The sequence below is a fragment of the Eurosta solidaginis genome, chromosome 3, assembly GCF_040869045.1.
Source record: "Eurosta solidaginis isolate ZX-2024a chromosome 3, ASM4086904v1, whole genome shotgun sequence".
NCBI lineage: Eukaryota > Metazoa > Arthropoda > Insecta > Diptera > Tephritidae > Eurosta > Eurosta solidaginis.
Window position 1 is genome coordinate 62,786,971 of NC_090321.1, and position 13,859 is coordinate 62,800,829.

Genomic DNA, 13,859 nt, shown 5'->3' on the forward strand with positions numbered 1-13,859 from the left:
CAAATTGAACCAGACTTCTATCTGGATTTAGCTGGCTCAAATTTAAATGCAAAATTATTTATCTGGCTCAGGATCTTTGCGAAAGAATCATGGCTGATGTAGTTAAGAAATGCTACCGCAATGAAGTTTAAACAAAGCCCTTTTTGGAAAGAAGTTGTATAATCAAACATCGTAGACTACCATCACTTTACTTTCACTTTACACTTCTTAGCAGCAGCTACAATAATACAATCAAAATTCTATTTATTTATTTAAAATAAATTTTAATAAAATCGTATGGTGTTTGTGTACACAAATCGAAAAATGTGTAAGTATCTATGTGTGTCGCGTAGAAATTCCAACTCGATATGCGGACTAATATGCGAAATCGTGCTGTTTACTTAATTTTTAAAAAATATGTGTGTTTTAAGCAGTACGCAATTTCGCTTCATTAAACTACTTTCAAAAATTATAATAATTTATACATGGAATTGTTTTCGAAATAGTATAAAATACTGCTGGCATTTTGATACGGATAGTCTTGCTTATTTTTGTTTGGTATTACTTTTGTAGCTTTATTGGTTAATATGACAGTTTAAAAGCTGCAGCTGTTCAACTTTATTAACTAGAGTTGTGTATGATATGTAAGATACGAATTTAGTTTGAAAAAAAAAAATGGTGTTGGCTTTTTTTATGGTGTTTTCTTTTCTACACGAAAATATCGCCTTAACGCCAACCCTTCAAAAAGTTGTGTTCTGTTGTAAAACCAGCTTAGCCTCAATAGAGGGCATCATTATCTTTTCTCAACAACCTACCCCTAAAAATGGCCAAAAATTCAACATTACTTGCCCTCGCTGCCACTGACGGTCCAGAAAACAGCTCCCTTCTAGACTTAGGCTTATAAGCAATGCTCTGCTCTTCAATAAAGAATTAACAAGTTTCTATAATAACCTAGACAATTAAAATACTGATTTCTTCTAAGCAAATGTACTCTATCATTCGTTTATTTATTTATTTACTATTTATTAAATATATTATTTATTGTAACCTTTTCTTAGCCATAGTCATTAGCTTTAAGTTTCAAGTTTAAATTGTTCCTATTTTATGCTTTTTACCGACTAGCACTGTAAAATAATTTTTGCCAAATTGTTGTGCTGGGATGAATTGCCTAATAAATACAAATACAAATTAGCTGATAAATCACATGAAGCTGAAGCGAGTGCTATGAATAACACGAAGCTGAAGCGAATGCTATATATGTACGTATGTGTCGCATCATGCCTCACTCAAAAGCAATTTGCGATCACAGTTGACAGCGAACAACTACACGAACTGCATCTTTTTGTAAATATGGTTACAATTTTTGTTCTTTTCAAGTCACTCAGGGTGGCATTGAACATTTTAAGTGGCTATAATTTCACAGGGCGAAGTGAGAATCTTAAAAATGTTTGCCGCTGAAATTGGCGACATTTTCGTGTAGAAAAGAAATCACCATTAATCTAATCACTTAAAATGCAAGATACTAGCAAGTCTGTGATTTGGCTTAAAATACTATTTAAATGCTGTATCTAGGGCTGGGTCTATCCGCATATTCGAATATCCGTTAAGACGGATAAAATCCGGACGGCGTGGATATCGGGTTAATATTAGTTTGTGACACTATCCGGATATCCGAATTTATGAAGATCCGGTTAATAACCGTATTTTTGGATATCCAGTGAAAGCACCAATTGATGTACCATATATGTTTATTTAACATTAATAGCAATAAATTCGTGGGGCATTTAAATTAGATTAGATTAGATTAGATTTATTCATTCTTTCAATAAGTTTTTTACATATATGTATACAATAGGAACTTAACTTAAAATATTATTAATAAATGAAAGAAAGTTAAGGCATTCAGTAAAATAGTATGCAATTTTAGTGTTGAATGCCGTCACAAATTAAGATTAAGGAACATGTACAGTGAATACAAAAAAGGCTCGTATTGAGAAATATGTAATACGATGTTAAACTATTCTCTTTTTTTTATGTATTTTATACTAAAAAATAAAAAAAAAATAAAAAATAAAAAAACACACACCTTAATGTCACTTAAATAATATTTTTTATTTTGTAACTAAAATTACAAAAACAATACAAATTGTTTCGACACTTGCGTGGTGCCTTCTTCAGTTGTTTGTGTCAAGGTGTGTGTTTTTTATTTTTTAGTATAAAATAAATAAAAGTTGTCACTTACCACTCAAAACAAAACATTCAATTATTTTCTTCTTGTTCTGGTGTATGAAATCAAAAAAAATATCGTGTTGCACGAACTACATTTCCAGCACTTGAAAATACCCTTTCAGAAGCTGTTGAAGTGGCAGGTACCGCAAGATATCTTTTGGCGATTTTCGACAGGTTGGGATATATTTTTTCATGGTCTTGCCGCCAATCGCTGGCACTGAGATTGTGGCTTATTTGTTCTTCGAATAAGTAGCGCTGAAACTCGTCTTCCTCCCTTGTGTCACTGTCATTATCATTTAGGAGTATATCCATGTCCGTGAGGTCACTGTTTTCCGGAGCTTCTTCTGGGGCATTCATATCAGCTGTACCCATTTGACTGCCATTTTTTCCACATGATTTTTTATTTTGTTACGAAAAGCATCGGTCGCAATGTGCTTTAACTGCTTGATCCTCGGATCAAGACAGCTCGCTATATGGGCAATAATGATATTTTCAAGAGATGGGTCTTCAATGTCTTCAAAAGAAAAACGTCTTCTCAATTCTGCAGCTACTTTTTCTTTGAATGTTTTTAAATTTCAGATGCTTATTAATAATTTTATGAATGATGGGTTTCACTTTAGAAAATGTAATCCCGCTGTCATTGCTTGCATTAAATGTTTCTCGAGAGCATATGTGCGTTTATTCGAATGATTGAAACTCATCACCAGTTTTGAAACCTTTCGGATGGCTCCACAACATTCCGGTAGTTTCATTGAAGTGTATGTGCACTGCATGGATGACTGGTTATGTCAGGGCTCAAACCCCGAACAGCATATGCGTCCATATCATTCTCTTGACGATGGAAAACCCGATAGTGGCTCCATAGACTTGTCGACCCTTTGTTTTGTAGCGTTTTTTCACAATATAAACAAATGATTCTTATTTTCACTTGGTTGTAAAATTGTAGCTTTTTAATTTTTGACGTTAATTTAATTATCTACAAACATATTTTGTGAATAATTTTTCGATGTTTGCTTCGTTCAATTCTGATATGCAGATATTCAACTTTTATATTCCAGTATCCGGACATACGGATATCCGGATTTTCCGTTTACGTATACGGATAGCCGAACAGCGGATATCCGGATTTTCCATTTATGAATCCGGATATCCGGATAGCCGGATTTTTTACTTAGCTATCCGGTTATTCTAATATCCGGTTTATCCGGATAGTTGAAAAATCCGGATGCAGTTCACAGCCCTAGTTGTATGTATAGTATATAGCAAAATTTAAAACCGACGCACTATTTAATTAAGTACATCCATATATGCTTATCTTATAACTTTAAGTAAAATGTGTTGTATATGCTTTTAAAGTTTAATTTCGAAGTAAACGTACGCGCTAAAATTGCACTTCTATTTATTACTTATTGTTACTATTTTTAATTTTACATGATTTTTATTATTTTATTTTTTTAATCTCGTTCCATGTTTGTATGCGTATACATATGTGTGTATGTAAGGGAGCGTGATGTGCGTTTGCGTACATTTGTTTATTCTATATTTGCTAATACAAAAGTGTTTCTTATATTGCTAAATTATTCGTTTAGTTTTTTTTGTCTAGTACAACAGTTTTCCGTTCTTTGGTTTTGTTTTTGTTTGCTATAGTAATTTACATATTTTTCTAAGCTAATCTCACACGTTTGCGTTTTATAGCACAATTTTTAATTGATACACATTTTCTATGAATAAAAAAAAAATGATTTTTATGTTTTTTAACAGCATTTTATTGTTGTGTTGTGCGCATGCGCTTCTACGTTGTTTTTATTAACTACATGTATGTTTATGATCATCGCTTTCTCTTTTTACCTATTGACGATTGCTATAGAATTGATTAATGCCAAGCACATGCTTCTCTTCATGATATTTTTGTAGGATATGTGTGATTACAGATGTAGTGTCATTGTCGCCACCCCAAACGCGTATGGAATTTTCATTTTCAAGAATGGAGAGAAATGCTGAAAAAGGAAAAATAGTAAATTAGTGGCTTTCGAAGTACGAAATTGGACTCATCCTAAAATATATTTTTTTATTTCGTGCTGATTGGAATGGCACCCTGTATTGGCTGCGTTTGACGGTTTGAACATTTTTCGGAAATAACACGTTTTCGAACTGGTAGCCGAGAGGTGGCATATTCTGCTCAGCAGTCGATGTATTGTATTTAAACGCTAATCTTATTTATGCTCTGCGTAAAACATATTGTAACGAATTTTGGGAAATTCTGCTTATTTGAAACCTTCTCCTAATGTTCGAATCGCTAAACTGTTGAATAAATCACTCCAATATTCAGTATTGCAAACTGGTCTTTATTTAGATTACTTTGAGTTAGTACTTCACAATTATAATTCACAACCAATAGCGTGTTTAAATCAAAACTGATTCGTTATTACTCAGCTTGCGCTGCTTTTATACTCGGTTTCCTCGTTCACCCATTTCACCTAAAGTCTAGTAATTTCGCACACAGTTGCAGCTTATGATTGGTTAGTTACCAGCTATATACATGTATATCTATAGTCCACGTCTCTCCCATGGCCATATGCGTGTGTATGTGTGAGTAACTACTTCGGCTGATGACTACATATTTGTGTGTGTGAGATATTTCTTCGTCGCCTTCTACGTGAGAGTGGTTGCTTTATTATTGTTGTGCATTTATTTAGTAGCAGCTTAGTGATGCTAATATTCGTCACAACATTTATACTACAGTCTTTTTGCTTATTTGAAGAACGTGTATAAGCGAAGTACCTTTCAATACCGTGTCGGTATGTGAGGGTTTTGATTGTGCAACATGTTCGGCGCATCCTCAGACTTCCCCACACATGAGATTCATGGCATGCCTTTGAAAGTTTGGCAAAAACTCTTTAAAAATGTTAATATTGTTATCCACATAACTTCATTGTATCTTATAAATCGAGTAGTGTTAAAATTTTATTTGGTTCCTTCCGCATTATTCTGACCATGAAATTTAGCAGCTTTCTTTATTCATATCTCGAAGTCTCGATAGCCCTCTGCCCACAGGAGTTTTTGCGATCTTTTACTGTCACAATCAAGAACTGCTTCGTCTCTCCGTTACAGTTTCTGTGTCACCTCACTTTAGCTTTGCTGCGACAAGGCCACCGGTTCTGTCTGAATACAGCGTATTTCACGCAATTGCCTAAGCCACTCACTTATATAGTAGGGTTAAGCCCCACACCAGTGACAAGTGACAAGCTGCTGTCCTACCAAAGGCTTAAGGTCCAGTCCAGTCCAGTCAAGTCCAGAATGAAGTGAATGTATGTGCTTGGGCAAGGGTTGGTTTTAATACCGGTCCTGCAAAGCTTGTTAAACGTCAAAAAAAGATGCCAAAGATTTTTCTTTTCTAGAAAGGCCTTAGGTCTTACGTAGTAACTTTCCCTGTGCTTCACACAAAACATATTTCAGATGATTCGTATCAATATAAGGAAAAGGCAATTAGAATTGCAAAAAATATCATTTTGGGACACTAGTTTTTTAATCTTTACGGAAGGTTTAAAGGCAGAATTCACCATGATCCTAACCTCAAAAATCGAAACAAAATATCTGGCGATTGAGATTAGGACCTTCGGTTTCATAGGCAAACAGCGGCCAACAGTTTTATATATGCAACAAAATATTTTACCACTTACCTATAAGTATTTTCGGGTTACTTAAATTCATTTGCACTTGTGGCATTTCGAGTATGGCTTTAAGTATTGGCGAATCTTGTGATAAACCCTCCCGCAGCTCAATTAAACTACCAGTACGATTGCCACAAAGCCATTCACATGCAGCAGCCTTATTATTACAAGTATTTTTTAAAGCTATTAATACCTCAGCTTCTTCGAAACCCATCTCTACCAATGAACTAATGGTTTCCGTTGTAGGTGGTATATCGCGATGACTATAGATGCGCACGATCTCTAATAGAGCCTCGGTATTTTCCACAATGCTCTAAGGTAAGAAGAGAATTTAATTAAATATACAGCATATACATAAATTGTAAATCTATTATTGTGCCTCACATCATTGGTGAGTATGCCTGATGGTGAAAGCACCGATTGACTCTTTTGTAAGCCCATTGCCGCTTCCTCTAACGAACTCTCTTGGGATTGATGTTGTATAAGCCATTCCAATGCCGTCGAGTATACTCCTCTAGGGAGGCGGAAAAGTAAATGAGTAGTTATTCCAGCTATATATGTACATTAGGTCGGGTCAAATTGTATGGGAAAAATGGGGGAAAAAACGTCAGGTGCACATCCAGTTTCTGAATCTATGGGTCATACTGAGTAATATTGTCCATGGGACCATAGGTCTGAAATGAATTTCGAGCCTCCTTAATTTTGATAGAAAATTTAATATCCCAATCCGAATCCGAATTTGGCATTTACTTTCATGTATTTTATTTGTATGAGCCGCTATACGTATTGGGATATAAAATTGTATAACAAAATTGGGGAGGCTCGAAATTCAATTCAGACCTAAGGTCCCATGGACAATATTACTCAGTATGACCAATATTTTCAGAAACTGGATGTGCCTTTTCAACAATAAATTTGACCCACCCTAATGTACATTATAAATGAAAGTAGCATTACTTACTGACTAATCTTAAGCGCATATTCCGCACGCTCCTTTTTAAAACCCATATCGACAAGGCACTGCAGTGTATCGTTTTGATAATTACGTTTGTTGATTAGCTTTTGCTTAAGCATATCAATCAGTCGTGTGGCATATGGACCTGCGCCAATTATAGCCGCCGATGCTTGGGCCAATGAGATCAGTACTTTGCGAACATCAAATTGAAGCTAAAAATTTAAGAAAATTTTCCACCTTTACTTCCTAGACTCGCGACAAAAACGTTCGAAATAACGATGAAAATGAGAAAACGGAACTCGGACAAAGGAAAAACCGCTATTTCCGGCCTATCGCTATAACTTTCTATAAGCGCATATAATCAACCCTGAAATACGTAATGTATGTCCTATATGTGATGTGTCCCCACATGACACCAACCATCTTTTCAATTGTAATGTGGAACCTACGTATCTAACACCCATCTCCCTATGGTCCGCCCCTGTTGAAACAGCCAGTTTCCTTGGACTCCCGTTAGAGGACTTTGCTGGCAATTTGTGAGTGGTCATGCACATTGAACGGGGCGAGGCAATGTTAATACAACAACAACAACATAAGGGCATACAAGCTGCATATTTACAAGTAAAAGCTATGAAACCCCGACCTCAAAAAAAGCTGGACTAAGCTCGGATTCATTTTGGCACTGCATATAACCGAATTCTGTGTTTGCCCGTATAAAAACGATAACAAAATTCGAACGTGCAAACTGACAGGAAGCGGGATGGAGCCCGTAAAAAAGCTCTCAACATAGATCTCTGATATCCTGGAACAAAAATCGATTAGTATAGAGTGATCTCTCTATAGACTCATGCTGAAATCCTACATTCGTGGCTTCCTATACCACGCCCGAAAACTTTGATATCTGTAGAGTTGATGTTGAGAAAATGTAATATACATACGCCCCAGCGGAGCAAGAGGCTTGGAATATACCCGCGCTAGACATGCATAAGGTTAAAAAAACAACAACAAGATAGCTACAATTGCAGGTTCTACTAGTATGTATTGGGTTTGCTGCGACTCCCAACTGATGTAATAGTTTGGAGAGCTTCAGTATAGCCTTGAGTTTTCGGAGAATTGAACTATTTCGGGGATCACCACCTAAGGTAGTGACACGTGTAAAAGACAGGAAGATAGAATTGGGAATATCTACTCGCAGAAGTATGGGTACAACGTCAGTTTTCTTGCTTCGGCTTGACTTGCGATTAACTTTCGGATTGCCTTAAAGTTGGGAGTTGGTGTAATTCAAATTAAAGCTCGGTACAAATGGTTGTGTATCGCAACCCTTTCAAGAGGCTCAATATGGTGCAACGTGGTCATATCAAATCGTTCCTGAGATGATCCGGCAAGTACTAGTTGTTGATAGTTTTCGGAACGTACTTGATCAATATCCGACAAAGGATAACAGTTTTTTGAAACTCACATTTTGTTTCTCTCCCCGATGGGAAGTATATCAGCCCCATTGTGTAAAAGATGTTGTTGTAGCAGGTGCTTCGCCCCACCTAACAGCCGCGACCGATCACAAATTGTCATCAATATCCTCTAACGGGAGTCCAAGGAAACTTGCTGTTCAACAGGGGTGGACCATAATGAAAGGGGTGTTAGAGGCGTTGGTTCCACTTTACAATTAAAGAGATGGTTGGTGTCATGTGGGGACAAATTGCAAGCGGGGCATACATTTTGTATGTCGGGGTTGATTCTGGATAGGTAAGAGTTTAACCTGTTACAGTATCCAGAACGAAGTTGAGCAAGAGTGACACGCATTTCCCTGGGGAGTATGCGTTGCACCTCCACAAGTTTTAGTTACTTTTCTTTGAGTACTGGATTCACCGGGCAATTCCTGACATAAATGTCCGACGCCTGTTTGTGGAGTTCATCAAGGACCTGCTTGTGTTTTTTTGCTTCATACGGCTGGGTTCTCAGGTGCCGTATTTCCTCAAAATGCTTACGGAGATGACTCCTTAAGCCCCTAGGCGGTGTTGGCTCATCAATCAGATGTCTGTTTGGATGCCCAGGTTTCTGGGTATTCAACAGGAACTGTTTGGTTAGTATCTCATTTCTCTCCCTGATGGGGAGTATTCTCGCCTCATTATGTAGATGGTGTTCTGGGAACATAAGAAGACAGCCCGTGGCGATTCTGAGAGCAGTATTTTGGCAGGCCTGTAGCTTCTTCCAGTGGGTAATTTTTAGGTTTGGCGACCATATGGGTGACGCGTAGCACGTAAACGGCTGGCCAATTGCTTTGTATGTAGTAATGAGCGTTTTTGTGTAAAAGATGTTTAGGTGTCATAAAATACATTCCGTGATGTTGACAAATTAGGCAAGGTCAAAAACTGGAAGGACCAGAGGGATAGTCGTTGTATTTGTATCATAGGTCGCCTATGAAAGAACCTGAGCCCTAACCGGTTTCCATTATCGTGCAATGATAACAGTGACTACTTCTGGAGGGGAAGGGAGCTTCGATGATTCGGTACGAAGATATGAAACAGAAGAGGGCAAAGTGTCCCTGAGGCAAAATATATAAATGGGTCGTAGCCAAAAAGTTTCTCATCTCAATATACAATAGCACTTACATTCGATTGCTGAAAAATCTCATTGATGTCCACTAAAGGCATATCGACGGTGTGAGTCATAACATTACGAGTGGCGAAATCGATTTCTATTTCACGGGGTGGCTGTATATCGCGAGCCACCACTGTCATTTGCTGTAGATTTTGACGTCGCGGCACCAGCAACAACATAGAGTTATCTTCAATTTTCAATTGTGCAAGCGTCATTGTTTCGTTAAGCTCGGCTCCCTGGTACTCAGCGCGCATGATGCGATAACGTGGTCCCAACTGACGTACATCGGGCGCAAATAATGGTAAGGCCGCCGAATCATCAGATAGCTCGAGCATAACTTCATTCTTAAGCTCTGTGATGCGTTTATTTATATCTGTTTGAAAAATTAGCACACGCGCATTAGGACATATTATGCGCACTTTTATGGTTTGCTTGGGTCCATCACGCTCGATATTTTCGCTGGAAACCGCTGTTGCAGAGTCTGTACTCGAAATACCCGAAGAACGACGGGAGCCTCGCCTGAAAAAGAAAATTAAATAAATAAGTTGATTTAGCCAAATAAAATCTGGATGCAAGCAAACATTTATCAAACCAATTTACTTTGAAAACAAATTTCGCAATTTTTGCATGTTTTTTGCAAGTTGCAGATCTCTGGCGGCGGTTTTTTTAAATTTCTGTTTAAATGCAAAACAGGTATAGAAAATGTTGACAGCGAATTTTTATATATAGAGAACTTGAAAACAAATAAATTTTCATTCGTCAAAATCAAATTGGAGGGGTATGCGGTGAGGTCGGATTTGGACCCACCGCATGAGAAGACCCATAAATAAAGTCAATGATGACACTTTTTCATTAGTTTCATACAAAATACACTTGTTCAATGACGGCGCAGTTTTGAGACTCCCAAATTGAAAAATCTGGACGGGTTGCTTTTACGAAGTAAGGAAAACGGGTAATAATTCGATCCCCTTTAGCGAAAATTGTAGTAGAAAAGTACTTTTAGTAGTATATTAGTAGTGATAATAAATTTGTAAATCCCAACAGGTTTTGGAGGAAATAATTCATTTTCTACTAAATATTTCGTGAATTGATAAAGAGCTATGTTGGTTTAGAATTTTTTTCAAAAATACACTATATCAAAATTTGTTTAAAAACTCCCTATATGAGCATAAGTTCAATACATTTTGATATAAGAGGGAGTTAATGAAAAGCATTCTGAGGCGTTCTTCAATATAATTCTAATAAAGGGCGTTTTTGTGACAAATTATGAAATGGGAAGTTTTTGAAAAATATTTTGATATAGGACGATATTGAAAACGCAGCCGACATAGTCTGACAAAAAAAAAAAAATAAAAGAAAATGGCTTATTGTCTTAGAACTTTATATTCTGGTCTACTTTGACAGAAAAGTTCAGCTTTTATGCAGTCCTGCTACACTGGGAGTATTTACCTTTTTATTCTGAAATTTCGGAAAGCTCCTTTACGTTAAGTATTCATGGAAGTGTTCCAGATAAAACATTAATTTAGAATATTCGGAACACGTTCGTTTGATACTGCCTTACGAGGCCCGAGTATACATAATATTCAAAATATAAACCGATTCCCCAAATTCTTAAATGGAGACGAAAGTTCGGAACATAAGGAATGAATAAGTTAACATGCTCTATGTACCAATATTTCATTACGGCATCTCCATTATTTACTAATTACATTTTTCGTGAATCAATTTACTAGTCGAGTTTTTCGACGTTGAACGATGAATTTTGAAGTGCTTTAGGTTTCGTATGTTCATAGGTTTACGAAAGTGCACGATTCCTTGGTGTCCGTACTTTTCATAAAACCTATGTTCAGCCACACTAATAGATCATGGCATAGTTAATAAATTCATCATAAAATTAAAATAAATGTTCCAAGGAATTATGCAGTTTTGTACTTATCGGGTATTTGTAAACTGATTGCTTCCTATTTCTACTACTAATATTTTTCGAAAAATTGCAAAGAAACAACACAGTTAACGGATGTCAATTCGATTTGGGAGGAAAATGGCTGCAATTGTCAAAAAATGTGTCTGTCGAGCAAACCTCTTGTGATTGAATCATGCCTTCAATCATTAAACGCGAAGTTGTTGTTGTTGTTGTAGCAGTGCTTCGCCCGATCCAATAGGTGCGACCGATCACAAATTGTCATCAATATCCTCTAACGGGAGTCCAAGCAAATTTGCTGTTTCAACAGTGGTGGACCATAATGAGAGGGGTGTTAGAGGCGTTGGATCCACAATACAGTTAAAGAGATGGTTGGTGTCATGTGGGGACACGTTGCAAGCAGGGCATACATTTTGTATGTCGGGGTTGATTCTGGATAGGTAAGAGTTTAACCCGTTACAGTATCCAGACCGAAGTTGAGCTAGACTGACACGCGTTTCCCTGGGGAGTGTGCGTTCCTTTCCGCAAGTTTTGGGTACTGTTCTTTGAGTACTGAATTCACCGGCAATTCCTGGCATAAAGGTCCAACGCCTGTTTGTGGATTTCACTGAGGACCTGCTTGTGTTTTTTGGCTTCATACGGCTGAGTTCTCAGGTGCCGTATTTCTTCATAATGCTTACGGAGATTACTCCTTAAGCCCCTGGGCGGTGTTAGCTAATCAATCAGATGTCGGTTGGGATGTCCAGGTTTTTGGGTATTCAACAGGAACTGCTTGGTTAGCATCTCATTTCTCTCCCTCATGGGGATTATTCTCCCATTTACCCCGTGGATCCTGTGTGCTCAGTGCTTATTTATTTTTCGGTATATCAATTGTTTTTATTGCTCGGTCGAAGACTGCTATCAGAGCACAGGAATCTGTGCATGACTAACTTTACGAAGATAAAATTTGTCTTCGATACGACTATATTAACAACCGCAACTTTATGGTTGATGTATGTTTTACAGCCAAAAATAGTACGCCTCTTGCTTTTTAATTTATTAATCCAAAAAGAAATATTACTCACGATCTGGACAATCTACGTGATTGCGTTGGTGGCGTCACCGTTGCACCGGGAGGTGGAACCTGTTGTATAAGCTGTTGTGACTGTGATATTGTTTGCATTCGCTCATGCGATACCGCTCGCACCCCAGTGTTGACGTTGATAGTACGTGCCGGCGATATGGTCGGAGCAATATGACGATTCCGCCGTTGTGGTGGAGCTGTAAGTCGCGCAGGGTTATTATCATGAGTATGTTTAATAATATCGCGAGCAGTCGTCGTCGACGTTGTTGCAATTCTTTCAGTAGTGGTAGTATTAGCGATTGTGGCACGTATGCCTTCCCTCGATGATCTGCCGCTGCTGCAAGTGGGTGATTGTGCAGCATCGTTTTTGGCTTCATTGGCCGTACGTTTGCTGCCACGTGCCGCCCATCTCGCACGCATCCAAGGTATCATCAAAGAGTCGAGTTTGCAGTTATGTAGCGTTAAAGATATCGTGATAAAGAAAATTGATACAAGTTCAGTGCGATGGGTGGCAAGTGTCAGAGGATATGCATTTTAGTTTCTTTTGGCGCTGTACGGGATTCTCTTCATCCACAAAAATAAAGCCGTAAAGGCTTGATTCCGCCGCTGCATAGCTAGAAAGAAGTATAGAAGCAATTCCCAGTGGTGAAATAAAGTTTTAATAGGGTAGCGTCTGCAAGCTTTTGTTAAATCTTTGTCTAGAAAGAATAAATAGAGGAATCTTTGTATTCATATTTATACTCACTTAATTTAGCTAATTTTCATTTATTTATTTATTATATATCGGCGGTTATGTGGTATTTTAGTAATGTTAAATAAATAATTATTTTCCGCTGAACAAATTGACTTTTGAATTTTGTTTTGCTATTGCAGTATTTTCTCTTATCAAGCCAAACACCCATGCCCCTTGATCAAAAGAAAGCAACGACGACAAAATGTAAAGGGGCGTACTAAAGGACAACTCACATCAGATTTTCGCGCCGCTTTACAACTGGTGTAATATTAATAGGAGCAAAGAGGATAGATATCCTCTTTGGTTCTACCAAGATAAAAATATATTGTTGCGGAGCTGGCAACACTATTCACCACGTTCATCTGTTTTCGTTTGTTTAATTGCAACAACGAAAAAAGCGACAATAGTACCGACGTGTTTTCCGCGAATAACTTTTAAACGAGATAAAAAATATAGTTTCTGCTTTCGAATTCGGAATCTTGGCGCAAATACGCGTCTTTTGATACTGCTATCGACATGTGCGATCCGAATTTTAAGTGCAGGACTTAAGTTGAAATTTTACTAAATTTGGAAATTAAAAAGCTTATATTTCATAAACTAAGAGTTTGCTAGAGCTGCGGATGATAATTTTGTGATTCTTAGGACCCCCTCTACCCCTACAAATCAACAAAAGTTTGAAAATCGTGGCACCTTATATAAAATCTAACCCC

At 37.4% G+C, this 13,859-nt stretch overlaps 1 protein-coding gene across 2 annotated transcripts; it reads right to left on the reverse strand.

Moving 5' to 3' along the window:
* Positions 1-863: 863 nt before the first annotated feature.
* On the reverse strand, positions 864-13,308 carry Kpc2 (Kip1 ubiquitination-promoting complex subunit 2). 2 transcript variants are annotated; one of them, XM_067771996.1, is made up of 7 exons: positions 13,162-13,308; positions 12,418-13,030; positions 9,444-9,951; positions 6,841-7,046; positions 6,264-6,393; positions 5,889-6,192; positions 864-4,205 (listed from the first exon to the last, which is right to left on the reverse strand). In XM_067771996.1, exons 2-7 carry the CDS (start codon positions 12,846-12,848, stop codon positions 4,057-4,059), a joined length of 1,728 nt encoding a protein of 575 aa, XP_067628097.1. In that variant the 5' UTR covers positions 12,849-13,030; positions 13,162-13,308; the 3' UTR covers positions 864-4,056. The 2 variants fall into 2 exon arrangements, with proteins under 2 accessions (XP_067628097.1, XP_067628098.1); XM_067771997.1 differs by lacking the exons at positions 12,418-13,030; positions 13,162-13,308 and adding an exon at positions 10,033-10,136.
* Positions 13,309-13,859: the final 551 nt, after the last annotated feature.